Here is a 26,395-nt window from a genome sequence, read left to right as displayed (position 1 = left end):
GAGGTAACATCTCAATTTAAAGAAAAATAATACACTGCACAAGCTGCGAGACAGCTTAAGTCCAAGTCAGGTCTAAGCCCCCTGAATCCTAGCAACCTCAGCAAATGAACACACAAAACCACATTACTCAGTGCCACGATTTTGGACTGTTTTATAGTTTCACTCATTCTTTTTTGTTAGACAGCATTACCTATTTCTAGTTACACTTCTAGCTCAGTTATTAAACCCTGAATGTAAACTTCGATTAATGCAAGTTCAAGTAATGCAATAATAAGTTTAGAGTGAACTGTAAATTGATACCAGGTCATGTTTAGTGCAATTCAAAGTTCAGTTAATGAAAGTCTAGTTTGTACACTGATGTGGTTGGGGTTTTAGATGCTGCTACTCTTAAATGGAGAAGAGGACGATTCTGTCAGAGGAAAACAGTACAATCTCAAAAAAACAAGAGACTCATTATTAATTAGAGCAAAAATTTGATGTAAATAAATGACATGAAAGTGGTCACAGCAAAAGTAAACTAGGACAAGATCTTGGAATGCCTGAATTTATGATGTGCAATGCTATAAAACTCAGAGAAGAAAAGGTAAAGTTGCACAACCTTTTTGGGGATTTGCAAACGTCTTCAAGGAGTTTGAGAGTATTAAAGATGTTTTTTGGTTGTGTGTGAAGGAATGATCTTTAGAAGTTTTTTTGTTTTTATTTTGATTTCAATAACTACTCTGTCCTTAGTTAACAATAAATGTAAATTATAAGTATTTTCTCTTTGTCCTTTGGTCCCTCAAGTTGGGACCAATTACCCTATTTTCCATAGATAGATGACAGTGAATTTAAATACTGTGACCATTTTGTGGGATTTATTAACTGCATTAATTGAGACCTAGCTGTACAACATTGTGACCTGGTGTCCCCCCCCCCTCTACTCCCATCTCCCTTGACCAAGATCTGAAGCCCTGGCTCACACCCCTGACATCATAATCTGCACAAGCTTGCCATTGGCTGCAGCACCTGCTGATAAAAAGAGGATAAAGGTAAAAGGGTGATGGAGGCCTCCCACTGTCCTTTCCTATATTGAAGGCAGTCAAGAGGCAGAAACAGAGGCCTTTACAGGTATGAAGAGCCCAACACATATGACATGGTTTCATTTTTACTGTTCTCCTAAAGCAATAAATAAGTTGAATGAGGGTGTCCTTGGAAACAGGTTCCACAATTTTTATGCCAAGGCAATAAATGAAAAAAAGTAAGAGACATTAGAGTACAAAGTGGAGAAGGAAGTTTTGGTTTAGTTTGATTCTTGACAACTGCATTATTTCACCTTATAGTAGCAGTTTCGTGATGGATGGCTGTGGCTAACAAATTCAGATATTTGTGAATTGTACAGATCTACAAAGCATATTTTTGATATTCTATAACTCAACTTGCATGCATTTATGTAAAAGAAAACCTCACTCATTTCAATGAAATTTACTCTACAGAAAAACTATATATCATTAGTGCATTAATTTCTAAGAACTTCTAGCTGACTTTGCAGAGATTCTAAGCCTATTATAATACCGTAGCCTACTGTTTCTCTAATAGTCTCCCTCTTTGACTCAGTTCTTTTAACACAAAGTAATAGGGCAACTGATCTAGCTCAGTGATTGAGCTCATATTTTATCAGAAGATCCCAGAGTCAGTCCTCAGTATTTCCAGGTAGGACTGGAAAATTTCCTGCCCCTGCAGCCAGTCAGTGTTCATAATACAGCATTAGATGAATCAATTTGATTCAGTGTGAGACAGCTTCCTATGGTATGTGAATTATTATTGGCAATTATGGACAATGTGTGGCAGAGGTAGGATAGACATGTGCTGCATAACTACTGCCAGCAAAACAGAATATGGAGACCAGCAATGATATTTCCCCTACTTTGCAAGAGGTGGCAGCTTTCTTCCAGGTCTCGTGAGTTTGCAGTGGGCTTGCTGACTATTGTTTTGAATTCAAAACGGGTTCCTACACGCTAAGAACCCTTGTAGAATGGTGAGAGCAACCCGTTTTGAACTCAAAGGAACCATTTCAAACTCAAAGCTGAGCCTTTTGAAATGTTTCAAATTCAAAATGTTTTCTCCGCCCCACTATTTCAAGATAGTGGTGTGGTGCTTCAGGAAGGAAGGCTCAAAGGTTGTGGCGCCTGTCCTGATGTTTAAGCTAAAAGGAGCACGGTGGCTCTCGTGGTTAAGACCCTGGGCTGACAAAACAGCAGGCTCGGGTTTGAGATCTGGTTGCTGCTTCGTGGCAGGGTGAGCTCCCATCACTTGCTCTAACTCCTGCTGAACCAGTTAGAAAGTGGGCAACCACGAGTAGTTAGATGGATACCACTTCAGTGTGCAATTTAACAGGGACATGAAAGGAGCTCCCAACTGGGTGCCCCCCCCAGGCAACTATGATATCACTGTTCAATTCTTTCAACTTGGAAGCACTTCAGTGCTCCTGACACAACTGCAGTAGTAGTAGTAGTAGTAGTAGTAGTAGTAGTAGTAGTAGTAGTAGCAGCTGAAAGTAGTGTTGTACCTTAAGTGTCTTTGCTGCAGAATTCTTTTACATCTGATGACTGCAATCGGTTCTTCTGCAAGACCAATTTCCCTTTCATCTTCTTCAGAAAGGGACTGATGTTTTTGGTACAGTCTCCCAGTATTGAGCATGAGTGTGTACTTATATACCTGAACTGCAGTGTAAATCTATAACACATATCACAGTCAACTCATTTTCTTTCTTGATTTCCAGCCGGCCTCACCAAAAAGAAATAACACCATGGTTGATTACTACCAAGCACTCAACGTCCCACAAACTGCCTCCTCAAATGATATTAAAAAAGCGTAAGTAATCCTTGCTCGGAGCTCACTTTGCCTATCTGTAAAGCTAAAACAACCTTTCATTTGTGTTGGGCTATACAATTACAGCTTTCATGACCTAAAGCCAATACTTATCTCTGTTTGTATTGTGTTTGTTGATGGTGGTTGGAATCCAACATCTCTGGGAGAGTTCCAGTTTGGAGAAGACTCTACAGAAACTTGTCATTTCTAAGCATTCTGAATTGAAAGCTTGAATATACACCTATTTTGAATGTTTGAATGTGCACTCATTTCAACTGTGTAATGGGTATCTTTGAATTTTTTTGGAAGTGTTTTGAGATTAAAATAGATGTTTCAAGCTCAAACACTTTCAAAATGCTACCAATGGCCTGTCAGACACATGAACTAGCACTCAAAGCTGTAGTGTTTCAAACCCAAACAGTTCAGATTCAAATAGTTTGCACAATCCTACTACATATTGTATGAGACAGGAACAATAACATATAGTTAAACATTCTTTAGTGTTCTTCCTGACTTTTGGAGTGAGATGCAAGGGAAGTTAATAACTGATTTTTTGTGAGAATGCAGAGAACTTGGCTTTTCAGTTTCAAGAAACATTATTTAGCCATACATATGAAATAATAGGCACAATGTGATTATCTTTTGTGGGGATTCTGCTTGGTATATTGTTATTGTAAGCAACCTTTAACAAATATATAAATTCAGATAAAGTTTGACAATTGAAATTGGTGCAGTTATGACCCATTAGTACCTTCTGGGGAATACATAAATTTTCATTTATTTGGCTGTCAATTGATGGCTGTCACACTATGATCAGATATCTCACTGTTGGCTTAGCATGAAATGGTTTATCATAATCAGCTCTCGCTCTCTCCCTGGAACATTCTAGGTACAGAAAGAATGCACTGAAATGGCACCCAGATAAAAACCCAGGGAACAAGGAATATGCTGAAAGAAAATTCAAGGAGATAGCGGAAGCATACGAAGTGCTGTCAGATGGTATGTACTCCATCTTGCTTTCAAGATTGCTCTTTTCTGAACTACTTCCTGTATATTTTAAGATGGCTTCTAGCTTTCCTTCCTTGTGTGACACAATAGTCCTCACCTACAGAATAATTTATTACATGCCATTTTGCTGCGCAACCCCGATTCCTTGATTTTTTTTCTCCCACGGTGCTTTCTTTAGATTTCCTGGCTACCCTTTGCCTCTTGCTAAGAACCAGAAGGCTCTGCCAAGGATTCAAGAGTAGTTCATGTTTTCTGATGTTGAATTATAGCTATAGCTATTGGGCTTCGGTGTTGCATTGGAAAGGTTAGATCAAGGGTCTTCAAACTTGGCCCTTTTATGACTTGTGGACTTCAACTCCCAGAATTCCTCAGCCAGCGTGAGGCACGCTGGCTGAGGAATTCTGGGAGTTGAAGTCCACAAGTCATAAAAGGGCCAAGTTTGAAGACCCTTGGGTTAGATACTCAGGTGGGACTCTGCAACTAGTATAGTGAAAGATGAATGTGCTTAAAATAGGAATTTTGACCCTTTACATTGTCTTTCTTCCAGATTATAAACGTGACCTTTATGATCTCTATGGAGTGGAGGGTCTTCTAAATCTAAGTACAGGTAAGCATTCTATTCTGAATGATTCAGAGAGATAATTGAAAAGTTGAAAAGCGGCCATATTCCTTGTGCATGTATTGGTTGTGTTTCATGCATTAGTGCTGGTGCTTGTCACAATTAGCCTCCTGTAGAGCTTAGTCTTCCCCTTGCTACCCTGTAAGAATGTGAATTCATTTAGCACCCCAGGGCAGTATCCATCCTGTACACGGCACCCCGTGTTTGCATCCAGGCAGTTTCTATTCTATCGGAGATAGAATTTGAACAATTTCATGAACATTCCCCTGTCAAAAAGGCCAAACTGTTCAAAATGAAGAGGGATTTAATATTTGATCAATGCTTCTACAGCTATCCACGTGTGTATGCGTGTGTGTGCAACGCGCCTATGTATGACGCCCTCATTTTATAACATTCTAAATATGCATTTTTTGTAGTTAGGGGGTCTTCTTCCCATCCTCCAATTCAGCAGAGGATTCCCTCCCTGCTTATGGCTCTGCTTCCAACCTGCTGTGGGCAACGCGATTGTTCCCAGCCCCAGCCGTCTTTAGCAAATCATCTCCTTCCTTTCTTTACTTTGGGAAAGTTGGAATTTATAATGGGCAGGTGTCTGATTTGTTTTCTGCAAGGAACGGGAGCATGCCCAAGCTCAACAGGGACCTCTGATCTCCTGTTCACGTTTCGAGATGCTGATGAGGTCTTCAGAGAATTTTTTGAAGGACAAGATCCCTTCACTGAAATCCTTGGTAAGTACAGCAAGTACATAGGGCAGTGATGGCAAATCTTTTAGAGACCAAGCGCCCAAACTGCAACCCAAAACCCACTTATTTATTGCAAAGTGCCAGGGCTGCATCAGCTTGTGGTGCCCTTGAGGGGGGAGGGGGGTGGCCACTGGGTGGTCGTGGCTGCAGTGGTCACGGCAGACTGGGTGAGCGTGGCCGGGGCCAGGGCAGCGGGGGCCAGTCCCTTGCCATCTCTGGGGCATCCCCAGGGGGTCAACACTGCTTACTCGCTTACTTCCTGCCGTTGCTTCCAAACGCCATGTGCTTGCTACTCTGGCGAACTCTGGTGGGGCAATGGCGCGCATGCCCACAGAGAGGGTTCTGAGTGCCGCCTCTGGCACGCGTGCCATAGGTTCGCCACCACTGACATAGGGGATGTGACATAGAAATAAGCAGTTGGCAGCGCAGGGGGCAAATTTGTGGTATGTGTACCCCACAGCCTACTCTCTATTCAAGGCCAAGCTCTGTTCTTGGATACAGTGGGCTGCAGAGAGAATGCTACCTTGCCATCAGTTTTTAAGCAGGAACCAATATGGTATGGTGGTGACATGTCCTTCAACTTAGGTGCCACCCAAATGATTTCCAAGATTCTTAGTAATGGTCATGCTGACTAGGAAGCCTGGAAGTTAAAAGCCACACTGAAGAAGTATTGGACTAACCCTGGAGAAATCTAGCTTAAAGATTTAGCCAAAGAAGCTCATGATTGTGAAGCACAATTCTTTTTCCAAGGCTATTGGTGGGATAAAAATGAATGGAGAGAGTGTTTTGTGGGCTCCCAACTCTGAAAGAAAGATGGGATATAAATATAACCATTGAATAATACATATATCAACAACCAGTCCAGTCTACCTATGCATACGGGGGGAAAAAATGAGAAGCTCCAGTTTGCCATTTGCCTCTGGCAGCAAAACGTTTAGGGCTGGCCTTGGAATTCAAGCATATAGCAATCAACAGACAAGTTGGGAGTTTTTGTGAAAATTAATCACACAGCAGGAAATCTCCCTGCTGAACAGAACTGGAGGATAGTATTCCTTTGCTTCACAAATATTTTTGGACAATGACCAGCCACTGTATGTGATTAATAATAATAATAATAATAATAATAATAATAATAATAATAATAAAGTTGGAATGGACCTTGGAGGTCATCTAGTCCAACCCCCTGCTCAGGCAGGAAACCCTATACCATTTCAGACAAATGTCTGTCCAGTCTCTTCTTAAAAACTTCCAGTGTTGGAGCATTCACCACTTCTGGAGGCAGGTTGTTCCACTGGTTAATTGTTCTAACTGTTGGGAAGCTTCTCCTTAGTTCTGCAGCCTGGGACTCAAGAAAGTTATTTAAAACATTAAAAGATGAAGAAAAATCAAACGGGAGAGAATACAGTGGCATTACTCCTTCATCTAAGTCAGGGGTAGTCAACCTTGGCTCTTTTATGACTCGTGGACTTCAACTCCCAGAATTCCTGAGCCATTCCTGCTGGCTCAGGAATTCTGGGAGTTGAAGTCCACGAGTCATAAAAGAGCCAAGGTTGACTACCCCTGATCTAAGTTCTCTTCCTAAAGAAAAGAAAAGGAGCACAAATCCCTGCTTCTTCTCTACTGCAGGAAAAGGGGAAAAGGGCCAGAAGAATGGCAGGAGAAGAGTTGCAGCCCTTCCCTGGTTGTATAAAGAAAGTGGGGGGGGGGGGATTGTTTGCTGTTTCCCATGTACAGACTCATAATCAAGAAGAGCAACATAAAATCTGGGATTCATATCGGTGCAACGCATGTCTTAGTGCCAATTCCAAAAACACGTAGCCATCGAACCAACAAACGTTTCTCATTATAGCATGGTTGCCCGAAGCTGTCAATATCCATTGTTGTTGTTGTTGTTGTTGACCCTGTTGTTGTTATTCATAGTTCTATTAGTTAAAGTAGTATTTATTATTTTCATATATTAAATATTTGAGCATCAATGAACATTCTGAAACTTAACGAAGGGATCAATAAGCTGAAGAGTCCAGGTGGCCCTTAATACAACCTATTATTTTGTAGAGGTTTACCATGAAAATAACACAATAATTAAAATACAACACCAATTGTTCTTTACACATTAATGAAAAATACAAGACAAGGTTGAAGATAAGCTACTTTCTATTGCAGTCAGCTATTAATAAAAAATGCAAAAGGTGCCAAACACAGGAAATTGCAGCCAGATTATTTACAGCTACCCGTATAGCACGTCCTAGACACAGTCAAATCAGTCAGAAGGAACAGCGAAAACGTCATCTATATACCGTATATATAGAGATGTGTGTAACACATGAAACCACTGTAGCTTATAAATAATATTTTGTGAATCCATGGGATTGTTTTGTAAATCATGTTGTGTGAATTCACCCAAATTCTAGTTTATTCAATAGAGTATGTGTGAACATAGTTGTGGTTTGGGCCATTCCCAAAAGAAAGCTCACCTGAGTGGGTTTTTACAACCAAGCTCCACCTTATCTGAGGTTCTATCGGGCCTCCATTTAATTAACAGACATTCCAATGTTAGAAAGAAAGGCTTATTGTATTGCAACATATGTTGCAACTATTGTTATAGCACCTGCAGACAAGATCTTTGAAGTTATGTGATCTCATGCATTCTTGCAACAATCAGCCTTGCCCTGTGATGGTTGAGCAACAAAAGCTTAGCAAAGGTGCCTTGCCTAGGAACTGTACTCACTTTTAGTATATAAGCTTAAAACCAGGTCTTTCATTTACTAGGCCACTAAAGGTCAACTTTCTATGACCAGAAATCTCTTTCTATGCAATCTATCTATCTATTAAAGCAGTGATGGCGAACCTTTTAGAGACCGAGTGCCCAAACTGCAACCCAAAGCCCACTTATTTATCGCCGAGTGCCGGGTGCCAGGTGGGCATGGCCCACTGAGTGGGCATGGCTGTGGTAATCATTGCAGACTGGGTGGGTGTGGCCAAGGTGGGCGTGGTCACCTCGATGTTGCTTATGGGGAAGGACGCCTGTGGGGGCCGGGCAGGGTTGGGGGAGATCCAGGGGGTCTCTGGCAGGTGGGCAGGAGGCTCGTCCTGCAAGGCAAAGCGTGGCAGGGAGGGGGTGCCATTGTTGCAGGGCAAGGCAAGTCAGGGGCCGGGGAGGCTGCTGCCTGACACAATCGACCCCCGCACACAGAGGCCAGCGAGTACATGGGGGCCAACAGTGTCCATCAGCAGCCACAGCCTGCTGGTCCCTCGACCGGTGCACTCTGGGCTTCACAGCCCACTGCCAGCAGTTCAAGAAGCCACCTCTGAGCTGGACGGATGGCTGACAGCTGAGGAGGCGATGCAGTGTGTCGTGCCCAGGAAAAGGAGAGCATGCGAGGCCAGGAGGGATGAGACGGGGGGAAGGAAACCAGCCATGCTGGGATGCATCGGGCCACGTGGGACCTCGGTGAATTAGCGGGCGGCTGGTTGAAGAGGGATGGTTGCCATCTCAGGGGCATGGCGTGCATGCCCACAGAGAGGGCTCTGAGTGCTGCCTCTGGCATGCGTGCCATAGGTTCACCACCACTGTATTAAAGAAACTGTTAAAGAACTAGGACCACAAGCCTTGAGGTTTTTTTTTTTTTACATGAGTTCACTATGTGTGCCAATTTGTATATGGGTTACTTGGCATAAACATTGTGTTTCAGAACATGCCCAACATTCTTTAGAAGTTGTATGCTGCAGTTCAATAAAAACAGACAAACTGCTGGGCCATTTGATTGACTTTTTGGGCCTATTACTTATGTGAATCTAGATAGTGGCATGTCACCCAAACAGTTCCAGATAGTCAAAAGCTGGAAACAAGTGAAACTTTCTGAAAATATCCTTAATCAGTTCTTGCAAATATGGAAGTACCTGTCTTACAAAAGTACTTCTGTATTCAAGGATGTTAAAATTTGACATTGTCGATCATGAGTATTCTCCCTCTACATAAAAGTCCTTAAGAGGTATGGGGGAACCAGTAAGGTAGCATACAAAAAAACCCTGATACCTAACAGCTGAAGCCTATTTCCACCACCCCCTTTTAGCTTTGTTAATCACAACTTAATTTTCCTTGAGTCCAGTATTTGATCTCCTTAGCTATAGGCTTTTTTCATGTCTATATCTGAACCCCAAACCTTCGCTGAAGGATGCATTTTATGAAAAACAAATTTCACTCTCGGTTCAAGCTTATTTAACGTAATTGCAGATTTTATTATTTATATATAAATAATCTTCAAACATACAACAAGACATACAACAGCTGCAGTAATAAATCTACTGCCTGAAACAACCACGCCTAGTACAGTATGTCCTAATGATATTTATTAATCTTTTTTTCTTTCTAGAAGACTTTTCATCCTATACTGATGCACCTGGAGGAATATCTACCTGGACCATGCCAGGAAGTGCTACTTTCTCTTATTGCTCCTATAATGCTCCAGGTCAGACAGGTAAAGCTCTGCATTCCCCCTTCCCTTGCTTTCTCAACCAGCAGAATAGTCTTTGTGCCCCGATTTTTGTGTATGGTAATTGCATGGTTATCAGAATCCATCATTGGAGGATGGGCTCATATATTGCACCAGGCTAGAGTCTGCTCAACATGCTTTGTTGAATAATTTATAGTTGATTGAGTTTATATATCATACTAATCCATGAACCATGATTTCAAAACTATAATGGCTGGGTTCATATAATATGCTCAGCCAAGGCAGAGAAACCACATTATGGCAAAGAAACCAGTATTTGCTTGTTCCTTGTTTAGTGAAATATATTTCCCATTGACTTGGGAAAACTTCTATCATCTCTTAGGGGATTATTCAACATTTTTATTAATGATCTAAATCAGGGGTGTCAAACTGCTGGCCTGCGGGCCGGACGCATCACGAGGAAACCGCGCCCACCCCATTGCCGGCAACGGGGAAAAAACTCCGATACGTTGCACGACGTCACGTGACGTCGCGAGTTTGACATGTCTGATCTAGATGAAGGGACTGATGAACTAATCAAGTTATGCAGGGTAAAAAAAAGTGAGAGGTCTGGCCAACACCTCAGATGACAAAACAAGATTGCAATCCAATCTGGACAGGTTGGAATATTGAGCTGAGAGGAGTAAGATGTTGTTTAATAGGAAGAACTGTAAAGCGTTACATTTAAGAGGTAAAACGTAGGGTCTATCTACAAAATGGGGAATATATATATGGCTATGAAACACTGTATCTAACGACTTGGGTATGATTACTGACAATAAGCTGAACATGAATCAAAAATGTGGAGCATCTGCTAGGTGGGCTAACATGGTTCTGGAGTACATCAGAAGATGCATCATATCAAAGACAGGTGAAGTCATTACCCCTCGTTACTCCCTTGAGACACACATGGAGAACTGTGTGAAATTCTAAGCACCACATTTCCAGAAGGACTTAGGCAGATAAGAGAAAGTTCAGAGGAGGGGTTCCAAGAATGATCCAGGGAACTGAAGACTTATCTAATGAGGATAAGTTGAAGAAACATAAGATGTTCAACCTGCAGAAATGACCAAATGGAGTCATTATGATCATGTTCAGGTACATCAAGAAAAGATGAAGAAGAATATTTTCCGGGGCCCAAAAAACTAGGACCAGAAGTAACAAATAAAAAATGCAGCTATCTACATTTTGTTTAGGTTTATTTCATTTAAAAATATTTCTGATAGTAAGAGTGGAACAGTTTATCTATAGAGGCCACAGGTTCTCCAGCTCTGGAGAATATTTAAGAGGCTGGACAGGATGGTTTGATTGGTTTTCCTGCATCTTGCAGAGGGTTGGACTAGATGATCTTTGTGGTGCCACTGTGACAATTCTGTGATTCTATATCCTTTATCTCGCTGTCTGTTTCTGTCTCTCTCCTCAGCAATAAATGTTGATTCTCCTCCACCACCTCCTCCTCCTCCTCCTTCTCCTCTTCCTCCCTTTTCAGATTTCTACACAACTTTTGGGCCTGGTGCTGAATTGGGAATAGGATTTCGCTCCATTTCCACTTCTACAAAATATGTCAATGGCAAACGGATAACCACCAGGAGGTGAGGTGATGAGGATAACCCCACAATTCTTGGGATAGCTTGTCCCCTCAATCATTTCCACTAAAGCTAAGGAACTTTTATGAAAAGATAGTAGTAGAAATAATGCTAGAGATTAGAAGCACAAACATATTCCTACTCACAGGTAAGACATGAATACCCTGTTTAACTTAAACCTGCTTTCTTCCAAAAGATGGCTATTTTTGCCTTGCTTGTTCCCATACCTTTTTTAAAACGATGGTTTTTTAAAAAAAAAATTGAAAAGTTATCCAGGAAGCTTTTGTAAATGAATATTCTCCCACTGCAACTTCTCTTTACAGTGGGGCAAAAAAGTATTTAGTCAGCCACCAATTTTGCAAGTTCTCCCACTTAAAAAGATGAGAGAGGCCTGTAATTGTCATCATAGGTAGACCTCAACTATGAGAAACAAAATGAGAAAACAAATCCAGACAATCACATTGTCTGATTTGGAAAGAATTTATTTGCAAATTATGGTGGAAAATAAGTATGTGGTCACCTACAAATAAGCAAGATTTCTGGCTCTCACAGACCTGTAACTTCTTCTTTAAGAAGCTCCTCTGTCCTCCACTCATTACCTGTATTAATGGCACCTGTTTGAACTTGTTATCAGTATAAAAGACACCTGTCCACAACCTCAAATAGTCACACTCCAAACTCCACTATGGTGAAGACCAAAGAGCTGTCGAAGGACACCAGAAACAAAATTGTAGACCTGCATCAGGCTGGGAAGATTGAATCTGCAATAGGCAAGCAGCTTCATGTGAAGAAATCAACTGTGGGAGCAATAAGTAGAAAATGGAAGACATACAAGACCACTGATAATCTCCCTCGATCTGGGGCTCCATGCAAGATCTCACCCCGTGGGGTCAACATGATCACAAGAACGGTGAGCAAAAATCCCAGAACCACACGGAGGGACCTAGTGAATGACCTGCAGAGAGCTGGGATCAACATAACAAAGGCAACCATCAGTAACACACTACGCCACCAGGGACTCAGATCCTGCAGTGCCAGACGTGTCCCCCTGCTTAAGCCAGTACATGTCCGGGCCCATCTGAAGTTTGCTAGAGAGCACTTGGATGATCTAGAAGAGGATTGGGAGAATGTCATATGATCAGATGAAACCAAAGTAGAACTGTTTGGTAGAAACACAACTCGTGTTTGGAGGAGAGAGAATGCTGAGTTGCATCCAAAGAACATCATACCTACTGTGAACCATGGGGGTGACAACATCATGCTTTGGGGCTATTTCTCTGCAAAGGGACCAGGACGACGGATCTGTGTACAGGAAAGAATGAATGGGGCCATGTATCGTGAGATTTTGAATGCAAACCTCCTTCCATCAGCAAGGACATTGAAGATGAAACATGGCTGGGTCTTTCAATGATCCCAAACATACCACCCGGGCAACGAAGGAGTGGCTTCGTAAGAAGCATTTCAAGGTCCTGGAGTGGCCTAGCCCAGGGCTTTTCAACTGGTGGTACGTGTACCACTTATGGTACATTAATGAGTGGCAGGTGGGGGAGCCTGCCTAGCCAAGTATAGTGGGGGAGGGAAAGAGCCAGCACAGGCAAGGACTTACAGTGAGAGAGTCCTCTGGAGCTGCAAAGGCCCCAGGCTCACTTCTGGCTCACCCTCCCCCATGAGAAAGGAGGAGGGGGGGCGGAGACAGGAGAGCCTATAAAACATTGGTTCTCAACCTGCGGGTTGGGACCCCATTTGGGGTCAAACGACCATTTCACGGGGGTCACCAAACAACGCAGTCTGCCATTTTCCCCCCTTTTCCTTAGCTGTGGTACTCCCTTTTATTCTATTGGCTTTTGAAAGCCAATAGAATAGACTCTCTTGAATAAATTCTATTGGCTTTCAAAAGCCAATAGGAATTGTCCAGGCTGTCTCTGCCCTGCTGAGCCTGCCAAAAGTCCCATTCTGCAAACGGTGCTGCACCAGTTGAGTAGTCCTCGACTTATGACCGGTTGAGTAGTCCTCGACTTATGACCAGTTGGGGGTCACGGCATTAAAAAGGTTGAGAACCACTGCTATAAAAGGAGGCAGTTTGGGCAGGAGAGGGAGAGAGAAAAAAAGCAGCAGCTTTGGCAGAGTCAGCTGCACCGAAGGGGAAGGAGGGGGAGGGGGTGGGTGGGGGGAGAGGAGATCAAGCAGGCTGGCCATGAGCCGATCTACAACTGCTGTGGCAGCCACCTGTGCTGGCAGCAGCAAACAGGCAAGAAATGCAGCGGGGGAGGGGTCACCCTCCAAGAGGAATGAAAAAAGGCAGCAATGGCTGGAGGTGAGGCACGGAGGAGGGAAGGAGATGGAGAGTGGAAGGATTCTTATGTGTTTTTATGACTTTGAAGTTCTGGGATTTGTGCAATGAGGACTTTGTGTTCTTAAGGAGTGTTTGGCAATTTCTATTTGGCTGATGGCTGATGTCTCATGTTAGCTTCTATTGCTCTGCTGTTGTTAGCTGTAAGTTTTGCTGCAAGGGATTTTGAAGTATTTTTCTCCTGAATGGATTTTGACTGTAGCATTCCTTTACTTATGAATGGAGCCATTTGGGGAGGTTGCCTTAACCAGCAGCCAGTACTTACATTTTTTTTCTTCCTTAAGTGCCTGCTGCGCTCCTTACTTTCCTTTCTAGCCAGTAGCTAATTCTTAAAGGGGAATGTGCCTTTTTAAGCTAGTTCACCCAGCAGCTTGTCTTTTCTGTCTCTGGAGGCCTTTCCTTGTTTGATCAATATATGGAAGAGGGAAAATATGGGAAGGAGATGGGAATGAGAAAAAGGGAGGCAGGGAAGGGAGGGAGGAAAGGAAGTCCTGCCTTAGCACTTGGCCACCAGCAGCTCTGCCATTGACTTTGCTTGTCAAAAGGTTGCAGAAGGGGATCACATGACCCTGGAACACTGTGACCATTATAAATATGAATCAGTTGCCAAGCATCCAAATATAAATCACATGACCCTGGGCATGCTGCAATGGTCATAAGTGTGAAAAATGGTCATAAGTCATTTCAGTGCAATTGCAACTTTGAACAGGTTTTTTTTTGGTCATCAAGTTTTTGATACCTTGCTAGGTGGTACTCGAATATTGCCATATCCTAAAAGTGGTACAATTGGTAAAAAGGTTGAAAAGCCCTGGCCTAGCCAGTCTCCAGATCTCAACCCGATAGAAAAGCTTTGGAGGGAGTTGAAAGTCCGTATTGCCCAGCGACAGCCCCAAAACATCACTGCTCTAGAGATCTGCATGGAGGAATGGGCCAACATACCAGCAATAGTGTGTGCCAACCTTGTGAAGACTTATAGAAAACGTTTGACCTCTGTCATTGCCAACAAAGGATATATAACAAAGTATTGAGATGAACTTTTGATATTGACCACATACTTATTTTCCACCATAATTTGTAAATAAATTCTTTCCAAATCAGACAATGTGATTGTCTGGATTTGTTTTCTCATTTTGTCTCTCATAGTTGAGGTCTACCTATGATGACAATTACAGGCCTCTCTCATTTTTTTAAGTGGGAGAACTTGCACAATTGGTGGCTGACTAAGTACTTTTTTGCCCCACTGTAGTTGGTTTGAAGATTTCTGGATGTGGACTGTTTATCTGTTAATGGCCAAAAGGAGGTCTTCAGATGTTTAGATTTATCCTTGTTCATTTTTCACGTTCTTCAGGAACAGATGAATAGAACTTTACTGTTTATTATATTCTTTTCCCATGGTCATATTATTAGTTTAAAATTCATCCATCAATTCTTGGAAATTTTATATCAGTGTAAGCTACAGACATGAATTAAAACCTATTTACATGTAATTATAAATACCTTGAAACCATATACCCTGGGCCACATTATTATAACTAAGTCAAACTAATAAGTTTGTAGGACACTTTTGAAGAATGTGGTGTATTGGCTGATAGTTCCTAGATGGAGAAAGCTACACATGAAATAATGTTGCCCCTCTGCAGGGACAGGCCAGAGGACTCGTGGTAATTGGCCAAAATATTCTGGGGTTGACGTTTCAGTTTCTATAAAAGAGGAAACTGGGCTCTTTTTTGCAGGATTCTTGAGCATGGACAGGAGAAAGTAGAAATTAATGAGGATGGCTTGCTCAAAGTGGAAGAAGTACAAGGTAAGACACCTGATTTGGAGAAACCACTGAACATAAATGCACTAGAGGGGAGATGAAAGGGTTTTGGCACAAATACCTGCAACAGAGGAAAAGAAGTTACATAACTCATTCTAGTCAATGAAATTTATAGAGACAAGAGGATACGTCATCTTATTATCCAGTGGCCCCTATGCAAGGACTAGACTAGAAGTGGGCCAAATTCTAATCTCCTGGAACTACACGCTGTTCCATGTTCTCCTGCCTAATCATATTTGTCACACTTTCATATCCCTGCCTGAATCTGAATATACAAACACATGTGGCTGATTCCTCATATTTTCCCCACAGCAGTTGATACTGGGAGAGTAGGAAATGCTGAAGTCTAACAGACTTTAAAGCCATAGGTTACACATTTCTGGGTTAGACTGCCACGAGCCAGCTTTCCTTTATCTCTTTCTTGCACCAGAATCAGGACATCCTGTAATGGTAGGTGTATTCTTGTTCTAAAAAGAGAGCTTAGGATTTTTTACACCTGGCTTCTTGTGGGAAGAGGGAGCCCAGTGGTGGTGAACCTATGGCACGGGTGCCAGAGGTGGCACTCAGAGCCCTCTCTGTGGGCACGTGTGCCATCGCCCCAGTCCTAGGCCTTCAGCTGGGTTTCATAAAACCTTTTCGCTTTAGGCCTCTGCTAAAAGGCAGAGGTTCAATCAATCAGTCAATTTCAACTTCTCTCGGGAAAAAAAAGATCTTGCAAAGTTGGAATTGATTGATTGAACTTTTTAGTCCCACCCAGTCTGCTGTTACCACCGCAGCCACGTCCACCCAATGGGCCATGCCCACCCAACTGGCCACATCCACCCAATGGGCCACACCCACCCAGCACCCGACGATGCATAAGTGGGTTTTGAGTTGCAGTTTGGGCGCTCGGTCTTTAAAAGGTTCACCATCACTGAGGTAGCCCTTTCCCTAGTTCTGTTCCTACCCAGCTCGGAATAGTATATTTATTTGCAAGGTAGGCCAGCCTTCAGTGTTGTTCAGCCAAACTAGAGTAGATGGACAGGCTAGGAAAAGGAATCTCAATATTTCACATTTTTATACAAATGCTACTTCAGTCATCTTTTTTTCTATTTAATACTGTAATGTGGAATCGGTATTGGGGTGTGTGTGTGCTAATGGCTTCCTGGACCACATAGGGTAAAATTGAAGGGAATAAAGGAATATTGTTCTTTTCATCCCTGTGCTTTTCTCTTTCAGATCCCAGCAGCAACTTGACAACCCCGATAGAGCCTATCCAGCAGGAGCAACCTGAGATCTTGAGCTCTGCAGCAGACATCTGGGCTCTACCACGATCGCAGAGTGCTGACTTCTCTTATGCCTACCCTACCAATGAAGACAAACAATTGCATCGGGCAATGGCCTATAGTCTATCTGAAATGGAGAATGTGGGGCAGTACTTAGCACTTGCCCAGGGCTCCAAGAAGAGACGGGGTACCACTCGACGAACACACACAAGAACTTTGGGACCTAATGAGGAAGTGGCTTCTGCTCCATTGGCCATCAGAGCCAAGAGTCCAGGTGCAGGAGACAACATTGGGAAAGAGAGGAAACACAAGCCACCTGAACTGCCCAAAGTAGAAATCATTGTCGAGGTACCAAAGAGCCCATCAGTGAAAGACCACACTGCCCTTAATGATGTGCAGTATGTCTTTCCTGAAATTGTTCCTTCCCGCAGAGAGAGAGAATCTATCATGTGCATCATTCTCTGAATTCAAGAATGCAGGAGGGGAACAACCTGTGTCCATTAAAGGTAACAATCTGGCTATCGGTTTCCATAATTGCGTTATTCCCTGGAGTTGTTCTCTAGATGTTCCTCTGCTAAGTTCCTTCTAATTGGGAGTTACAAGAAATGTCTAAACTCAGTGGAATGTATAAATTTAATCTGCATAATTTGTCCAGAACATAGAAGTTAGCATTTCATAGGGTACACATCTAAAGAATTCTCAAAGAAAATGTTTTAGTTAAATCATGGAAGAGTCTGGATTCCTGAAAATTTCCTTCTAACAAAAAGAAAAGAAACAATACCCTTCTGCTGAATGAAACCAAAAGCCTGCCATCTCCAGCATTTTAATCTGCCCCCAATTTATAAAAAGAGAGACATTATTCCCAGGTTGAAGTGTTAGCATTTACCCCAAAATATAGTTTCCACCAATATTTTAAATAAACAGGTTGTTTTAGATCCGCAGAGAATATGATAGTGAAAGCGGGCGACTGGTTTCCTCTTTGATGTTCCTTTTTCAGGGCTCTTAAATTTAGGGTTATCATCTTTTTTCATGTAAGTTCTGTAATTAAATGATGGTGCAGAACATGTGCCTATGACTGGAAACAGGCTGAATAAAAATTCAATGAAACTAGGGAATCTAGCTGAACGTCTTCCTTTTTAAAAAATTTTATTTATTCCTTTTTCACTATACAACAAAAACAAAATACATTTTTCCTTAACAGTACTGTGTTATACATCTCATATATGTTATTTACAATTATTTACATTAGTAATCATATCTTTCTATTTCTCTGTTCTAGCCAATCATAACATTTATTCCATATCTTGTAAAATTCTGTTGCCTCCTTGTCTTTAAGTTCTAGCACAGTGTTTCTCAACCTTGACAATTTTAAGGCATGTGGACTTCAACTCCCAGAATTCCACAGCCAGCATTGGAATGGCTGTGGAATTCTGGGAGTTGAAGTCCACATGCCTTAAAATTGTCAAGGTTGAGAAACACTGTAATCTAGCATAAGCTTGTTCATCTCTGCACATTCTAGTATCTTATAGATAATCATATCAATTGTTAGTATGTTTTCACCTTTCCAACACTGGGCATATACTATAGGAGCCACTGTTAATATATGTACAATAATGTATTGGAGTTCTTTTTTCCATCTTTAAATTTATTATACCCAAAAGAAATAATTCAGGTTTGAGTTCAATTTGCACCTTTGTTATCTCCTGTATCCAGCTCCTTATCCGTTCCCAATAGATCTTTGCTTTAGGGCACAGCCACCACATATGATAGAATGTTCCCTCCTTATTTTTGCATTTCCAGCACTCCGGATTCATATTTTTGTACATTTTAGCCAATCTTGCCGTTGTTAAATGCCATCTATAGAACATTTTATATTGATTTTCCTTATATGCAGTTGACAATGTCAGTTTACAATTTCTGTTCCATTCTCTTTCCCATTCTTCCAATTCTATATTTCGGCCCACATTTCGTGCCCATGCTATCATTGGCCCTTTTACTATTTCCTCCTCCAAATCTACCTCTAATAAATATTTATAAGTTTTTGTTAAAAAATTTCCTTCCTTACCTGTCAAAATTTTATCCAATTGCTGTGGTGTCTGGTTTATTCCGTGTTCTTCCATATCCTTACTATGTTTAGATTGAATCTGTAAGTATGGCCACCAATCTATGATTATTCCGTTCTTCTAATTCTTCTCTTGATATGAGGTTTCCTTGTTTATCTAATAATTCTTTATATCTAATCATCTTTTTTTTATCCAATGTGTTAGGGTGAATCATTGCCTCCATCGGTGAAGTCCAATTTGGGATTTTTATATAGTGTCTCTTTTTAACTTTTCCCCACATCTGAATCAGCGCATCTCTTATCTGATGCTGATAAAAATATGTGTGTGTTTTCTTGTATTTTCCCCATAAAAAGGCATGCCAGCCAGCCTGCAAGTCATGTCCTTCAATCATTAAAACCCTTTTGTTGTCTAGGTTTATCCAATCCTTGATCCAGAGTAATCCAGCTGCTTGGTAGTAAATTTCCCATTTTGGGAGCCCAAGTCCACCTCTACTCCTACTATCTTGTAACATTTTCATGTTTATTCATGCTTTTTTGCCCAACCAAATAATTTGTTTGTAATTTTATCCAATTCTTCAAAAAAAATTTCTCCAATTTTATCGGGACTGTTTGAAATAAATACAATAATTTTGGTAATATATTCATTTTAATCAGCGCAATCCTACCTAATAATGATAATTGTAATTTCCCCCAGGCCTCAAAATCTTTTTTCATTTGTAATATCAATTTTTTATAGTTGTCCTCTTTTATTGAGGAACATCTTGTAGTAAGCCAAATTCCTAGGTATTTGATCTTCCTCTTCTAGTTTCTTTTTCTGTTTTTCAGTTAGGTTTTTTACTAACATTTTGGTCTTCTCTCTATTGATTTTTAATCCTGCCACTATTCCATATTTTTCTATTTCGTTCATTAAAATATTTCCTCTCCCTAGTGGTTCCTCTATAAAAAAAAACCCAAATTGTCTGCAAATGCCTGTGTCTTGTATTCTTCTGATTTAACCTGTAACCCTTTTATCTCTTTGTTAATTCTAATTTGAGTTAATAGCACTTCTAAAGTCAAAATAAAAAGTAGAGGTGACATTGGATATCCTTGTCTTACTCCTTTATTTATTTCAAAGCTTTTTGTATTATCTCCATTAATTATCACACTGGCCTTTTGTATTTTATATATTGCCTTTATCATGTTCTCAAATTTCCCTCCAAATTTCATGTCCTTGATCTGTTGGAACATAAATTGCCAACTGAGATTGTCAAATGCTTTCTGGGCATCTAGAGAAATTAGTGCCACCTGTTTTCCAGGGTGTGCTTCATAATATTCAAAGCATTTAACACCGTTCTCGTGTTATTCCTAATTTGTCTTGTGAGTAAAAAAACATTTTGATCTGAATGTATTATATCATTTAATATTAGTTTCAGTCTTTCTGCAATTATAGTGGTGAAAATTTTATAAGTGTTCAACAACAAGATTGGCCTATAATTTTTTATCTGTTTGGGGTCTGTGCCTTCTTTTGAGATAAGGGATATAGTAGCTTCTATCCAGGAGTCTGGTAATTTGGCTTCCTCCAACACATCATTATACACATCATTTCAAAATCCTCGTAAAGAGTCTTATATACTTCCCCTGGAAGGCCATCTGGCCCTGGGTTTTTATTATTTTTTTGTTTTTGCACCGCGTTTTTTTAATTCCAAGGCTGTTATTTTCTTATTCAATATTTCTCTGTCCTTCTTTTAATTCTGGCAAGCCATTAACCTTTAAGTATTGTTTTATATTCTCTCCATCTATTTCCTTTTTTTTATATAGTAACTCGAAATAATTCTGAATTATTTCTTTCTTTTTATCCATTTTATATTGCAACTCTCCATTTTCATCCTGTAATTCCTGAATAAATCTTTTCTCTTTCTCTTTTTTTAATTTATAAGAGAGTCATCTCCCAGGCTTATTTGCATGTTCAAAAAAATTTTGTTTTGCTGTTTTCAATTCCTTTGCTCTTTCCTCTTGATCTATCATATTTAGTTTATGTTAATCGATTCATCCTGGGGCTCTTTTTGTAATTTAGATTCCAATTTTTTAATCTCCTCCTGGAGTGTATTTTACGTTTGCCTTTTCACCTTATTCTTTTTTTACTGTATAGGCTACTGCTATACCTCTCAAATATGCTTTCGCAGTGTCCCAAATAATTTGTAATGATGTTTGTTGTTTTATATTCTCTTTAAAAAAGAGTTCCATTTCTCTTCTAATCCTTACAATAAATTCTTTTTCTTTCAAAATGTGAGAGTTCAATATCCATCTTCTTCTTACTTTTTTCTGCCCTTTCCAAACTATTTTCAGAGGGTTATGATCAGCCCATGTATTTGGCATTATTTCTATTATCTCTATGTCTTGCCCTACCTCTTCATTCATCCATGCCATGTCTATTCGAGACCAAGATTTATGCGGGTTCGAGATTATTATTATTCTTTTTTTTTATTCCGTTTCCTCCATTGATCAGATAAGTTCATGTGCCAAATCAAAGAACGTCCTTGGTAGTGTTTTCCTTTTCTTTTTATTTTTTATATCACTAATATAATCTTTTTTTTTACATTCACTACCGCATTATAGTCTCCTACTATACAAATATTTCCCTGTCCAATTTCTAAAAGTTTTTCATGTAATTTGTAATAGAATTCTTTTTGATTCTCATTTGGTGCATATATTATCACTAGCAGCCATGATTTCTGCTCAATTTGTAATTCTATTATTAATATTCTTCCATCTGTATCTTGGTACCTCAATTTAGCATTAATTTCTCTTCTAATATAAACCACTATTCCTCTCTGTTTTTGTTCCGCTAGTGCTGTATATAATACTCCTAATTTTGGGAACTTCAAATATTTCCTGTGTTGTTCTTTAATATGTACCTCTTGTAAACAAGCTATGTCTATATGTTGTTTTACTAATTTTGTTAGTATTTGTTTTCTTTTTGTGGGTGCATTTAATCCATCACATTAATTGATATTAATCGAATCTCCTTTTCCATTTTCTACTTGTGTGTTCTACTTGTGTGTTTGTTTTGTTCTCGGACTTACTCCTCTTTCTTTCCTCTGTCCTTTTTCTTCCTTGCTTTCTGTCCCTTGTTCTATTTCCCTTGCTTCCTGCTGTTGGTCTTCCTGGCTTTTGGATTCCAATTCTTCCTTGCTGCTATTCTCTTCCTCCACTCCTTCCAATTGTTCATAGAATTCTCGCGCCTTCTCTAAGCTGTCTATCTTAACCCTTCTCTCCTTCCATGATATCAACATCCCCTCCGGGATTAGCCATCTGAATGGGATGCTTCTTTTAATTAAATACGCACTGAGAAATCTATACTCCCTTCTCTGTTCTCTTATTTTCTTTGGGACCTGTTTTAAAGTTTGTATTTCCATACCTTTATAAATCATTGGATCCTCTCTTGTAATTTTGTAAATTATATCTCTCACTTTTTCCCTAGCGAATCTTATGTGTACTTCTCGTGGAAGTCTGTTGCCTCTGGCATAATTTGTATGAATACTGTACACCTCATCTATCTCTATCAATCTCTCTTGTTTGTCCCTTTGTAAAGCCTCAGCAATCAATTCCACCATGATAGCACCCAAATCTTCTTCCTTCTCCTCTACCACATTTTGAAATCATAGGTAAAATGCCGCCCGGTCCATTTGCAAATGGATGATCGATTCCTCCATTTTTTTATTAGTTGCTATCAGTTCTTTATCTAGTGTGTCAACTTTTTTCCCAACTTTATCCAACCTTACTTCTACTGTCTGTATTCTTTCTTCATTTTTCTCAATCGTTTGTTGAATCATCTCAATTCTATTATCCAATTTATTCATATCCCCTCTCATTTCTATGTGATTCTTAGATATTGTCTCCTGCATTTTTAGCATCGTTTCTTGGATAGTAAGTAGTGTTGCCTGCATGGTCTGCATATTTACTATTATACTCTGTTTTTCTGTACCAAGCATTCCTTCTAATGTTCTTTGACCAGTTGGAGATGAAGGTATCAGTGCTAGGCTTGACACCGTTTTTTTTTTTTTCCTGTCCTCAGTGTTGTCATATTTATCACTTGTTTCTCTAATACTTTCTATTCTAAATGTCACTCTATTTAGCCAACAATTTATTTAACTTTGTTTTAACTCTAAACTTCTAATTCTTCGTTTCCCTTCCTCAACTCCTCTGAGACTACCTCCACTTCCACTATTCCCCAAATCTCTCCTTACCTTCTCCAACCCTCTTCACTTTCTTTCCTCTTTCTTACTTATCACACAGTCTTTCTAAAAGTCCAGATTTCTTCTCCAATCGTATATTATCAATCATTAGTCCGTTTTTATCACCTTATCACGTCCTCTCATCGTCTCCTTTACCTTCTGAACCTCGCCCCCGTTCCTGTCTCCTTCAACGCCGTGCCCCGTCCTCTCACCGTCTCCTTCACTTCCTCTCGCACTCATCACCGTATCCCCCCCTTCAATCCTCTTCACTTTCTCTCTTCCCTCTTAACTAAAGGCACAGTCCCCTCTGCAGAGCTCCAGATTTTCCCTCCGATCTCGTATCTCCTGCCGTCAATCCGTTACTTTTGCTTTTGTCTCCTTGTCACGTCCTCTCGCCGTCTCCTTCACCTTCCAGATTTTCACCACGCAACATTCTCTTTCATCACATAAACATGTCTTCTCATCATCTCCTTGGCTTTCCGAATCTTCTCCACGTTCAGGTCTGTCTCCAACTTTCTTCTCCAATCACTTTCTCCAATATTCTCTAATATTCCACAGCATATTCACTCCTTCTCCGTTTCTCCTAAATCACCATTTTCTCTGCCTTCCCAGCTGCTTGCTTATCGATCTTCTCCCTTCGCTTCTCTTGTCTCACTGACTCCACCAACTCCGCTTTCGCCATTGTCTCTCAACCTCTTCTTCCTTAATCCTCCATCTTCCTTGTACTTGCGCTAAAACATTTACCACAAGGTCTTTCCTTCCTTTATGTCTCCCTCCTGTTAATCCGCTGGTTGTTAAATCTGCCAACTCACAGCTCTTCCCGCCGGATCGCCGCTTACATTGAGGATTCCCTCACCAGTTGAGCTTTCTTTCAACATCCACACTAATAGACAAGTATATCTTTTTAGACTTTTCTATTATTCCTTAAAGATATTTTGAACTATTTTAACTCACTCATTAACACAGTCTGTTAAGTTTCTCTTTGCTTCTGCATCCTCTGTGGTTTGTCAGGGCCTCAGATCCGCCATCTGTTGATGGCAGATATTTCCACGCTGGATTTAGGGGGTTTCCTTCATCGTAGCGGGTGATCGCTTCTCACCTCGCTACTCTTCAGGCTTCACCCTTTCTCACGCGTAGCCCTCCAGGCTCACTATGCCCCTGAAGGGTCTCCAATCGTAGAAAGATCAGAGTTAGGGGACAGAGACTGTCCTCTTGCCTCCGCACCGCCTTGACGTCACCACCGGAAGTCCTAGCTGAACTTCTAAGGTAATCTGGCCTTCCACCATCAAATTCTTTCACAAATAAATGTACAGAATTTATGGACCACATAGACAACATGTACAATTGGTCAGGGTTCTGCTTTTTTAAAATAATTGGTTAGAAAAGGAGTTAAGGTATGATCCTATATCCAGGCCTGCTAAATCTCTTCTATACAATCATTGAAAATGCTGATTCTTTTTAATTCTAGTCATTCTAGAACCATACAGGATGAGTAATTTCAAATTCTTGTATATAAGAAATTCCATTGTAGAACATTTAGGGGGTTTCCTTCCTACAGTAAAACTGTAGATGCAGATTAAAAACAAACAATAAAAATCTGTATAAAGATTGTATAAACTACCAATTATGGTTTCTATTATGCTACGCACTATAAAAGGGAAAATCTGATATTTTATCTATCTGTTTGAAAGAAGGAAAACTATTTCATATTATCAAAATTCCAGAAGTTCAACTCACCTTCAGGAAACGTTTACATTTTATCCACTTGTAAGAGATGCCATAGTTTATTTAGAAAAGGACCATCATTAAGGGTCAAGAACATTAATCTTGAAAACCATTGAGATTTGCTCCCATAACTGTTTCATAGAGATTGTTCTAAAAATAAAAAGAGGCATGTACATTTATATGCTACTGAATTTCACATTTTACTAGGCATATGGAAAATTTGTCACCGATAGAAGCCTTTATCCTGTACATTTGCAATTACTTTTCCATTCAAATTATTAAATTCAAAGAAAGATTGTCCCTATTGATATATGATATATTACATCACTAAAAGATAAATCTGATGATTGAGCTGATACGTAATTTCTGTATTCCATTATACTCTGGAATAAAAACAACTATGAAGGCAGTAGTCCAGCAGACCTGATAATTTCTAATTATCTGCAGTAACCAACAAGGCAACTGTGCACTGTGCAGTGATCTATAATTTATATGAGACTTTCTAATTGTCTCAACATGAAGGTCAGACTGCTGATTTTGAATAAAGCACAATTGACACAATTGACAAGTGAACCCATAGTTGGATTCACACAACACATTAAAATGTCAACAACCTTTATCCAGACACTTTTTTTTCTCAGCTCCCCAGATTTCTGGGAGCATTACAGCTCAGTCCTTCTATTGCTGATTTCAATCTTTCTGCAGAACAAGTTCCCCGTTTTGTTTTTTAATTTTTAAGATTGGGAACTCTGAAGTGTTTGGTCTGACAATACTACCATATCATCTGTAAGAACTAGTTTGGTATTCTGGTGAAAATGCTGTCTTAGAAACCAGGAGACTGACTTCTAGTCCTATCTTAGACATGAACGCCAGTTGGGGGATCTTGGACAATTTACTCTTTCTAGCTCAACCCACCTCACAGAGTTGTAGTAGTGGAGAGAAAAAAAGAGAGGAAGGAATATTAGGTATGATTGTCACCTTGAGTTGTATATAAAAAAAAGCAAGATAAAAATTTAAAAACACCAGTAACAGCAGCAGCAGTAACCCAAAAAGGTGAGTCTCAAATGCTGATTTCTGCCATCCAATCTACTACTGTATTCAATATGCAAACAGATCTGCAGGTTTTCACACAACTCTATAGTCATAAAACAAAATCTTAAGGGAAAAAACTTAAGGATTCTGTCAGACTATCTTAAAAAACGTCAATCTTTTGATTCAGTATATTAGATTGTGTAGACTGTTTGAATGTCAGGGTGATATAAACCTGCTCTAAAATAAATCCTTCTCCCTACTCCTACTGCGCATTATGAAGTCCAGTCGATAGACTTTGGTCCCGGGCAGTAAATTCAGAAGAGAAACTAAAATCGAGATCCGTGCCCGCATCCCATCAATTTGAAAAAAAAGGGGGGTGGGTGGGGAACACCTAATTAAATCTTGACAAGCGCGCAGGCATTTCATTTTTTTGTCGTCGTCCCCCCCCCCGCAAAAAAAGCCAGCGCGGTTTCTGACTACAAATGCTTAGACACAGTGATGCAGCAAGGATGCCCGCGTGCGACGGCCAGGTGGGGCTCCGCGTGTCCAGTCGAGAGAGTTCTAGCGGGCTCTTAAGCAGCTGTTGTCTGGGTCGGGTGGCCTTACCTCATCAGTTCAAAGGGCGACGCTCTGAC

General features: G+C 40.4%; 1 protein-coding gene and 1 long non-coding RNA gene across 6 annotated transcripts; one reads left to right on the top strand and one right to left on the bottom strand.

The window, feature by feature from the left end:
- Window positions 1-1,034: 1,034 nt before the first annotated feature.
- On the top strand, window positions 1,035-17,246 carry LOC120312955 (dnaJ homolog subfamily B member 6-like). Of its 5 annotated transcripts, none has more exons than XM_039354329.1 (9): window positions 1,035-1,107; window positions 2,759-2,850; window positions 3,737-3,846; window positions 4,403-4,462; window positions 5,083-5,199; window positions 9,591-9,692; window positions 11,197-11,299; window positions 15,377-15,447; window positions 16,681-17,246. In XM_039354329.1, exons 2-9 carry the CDS (start codon window positions 2,786-2,788, stop codon window positions 17,190-17,192), a joined length of 1,140 nt encoding a protein of 379 aa, XP_039210263.1. In that variant the 5' UTR covers window positions 1,035-1,107; window positions 2,759-2,785; the 3' UTR covers window positions 17,193-17,246. The 5 variants fall into 5 exon arrangements, with proteins under 5 accessions (XP_039210263.1, XP_039210261.1, XP_039210264.1 ...); XM_039354327.1 differs by having other exon boundaries at window positions 11,131-11,299; XM_039354330.1 differs by having other exon boundaries at window positions 9,588-9,683.
- A 3,655-nt stretch (window positions 17,247-20,901) lies between these two features.
- On the bottom strand, window positions 20,902-26,299 carry LOC120312992. Its single transcript, XR_005558007.1, has 2 exons — window positions 24,741-26,299; window positions 20,902-23,886 (listed from the first exon to the last, which is right to left on the bottom strand). It is a non-coding gene; the product is annotated as an uncharacterized LOC120312992 (long non-coding RNA).
- Window positions 26,300-26,395: the final 96 nt, after the last annotated feature.

This window comes from Crotalus tigris, unplaced genomic scaffold (assembly GCF_016545835.1).
Source record: "Crotalus tigris isolate CLP2741 ecotype Arizona unplaced genomic scaffold, ASM1654583v1 scf7180000018550.1270297659:1495590, whole genome shotgun sequence".
Classification (NCBI taxonomy): Eukaryota; Metazoa; Chordata; class Lepidosauria; order Squamata; family Viperidae; genus Crotalus; species Crotalus tigris.
This window is presented reverse-complemented; position numbering and strand designations above follow the sequence as displayed.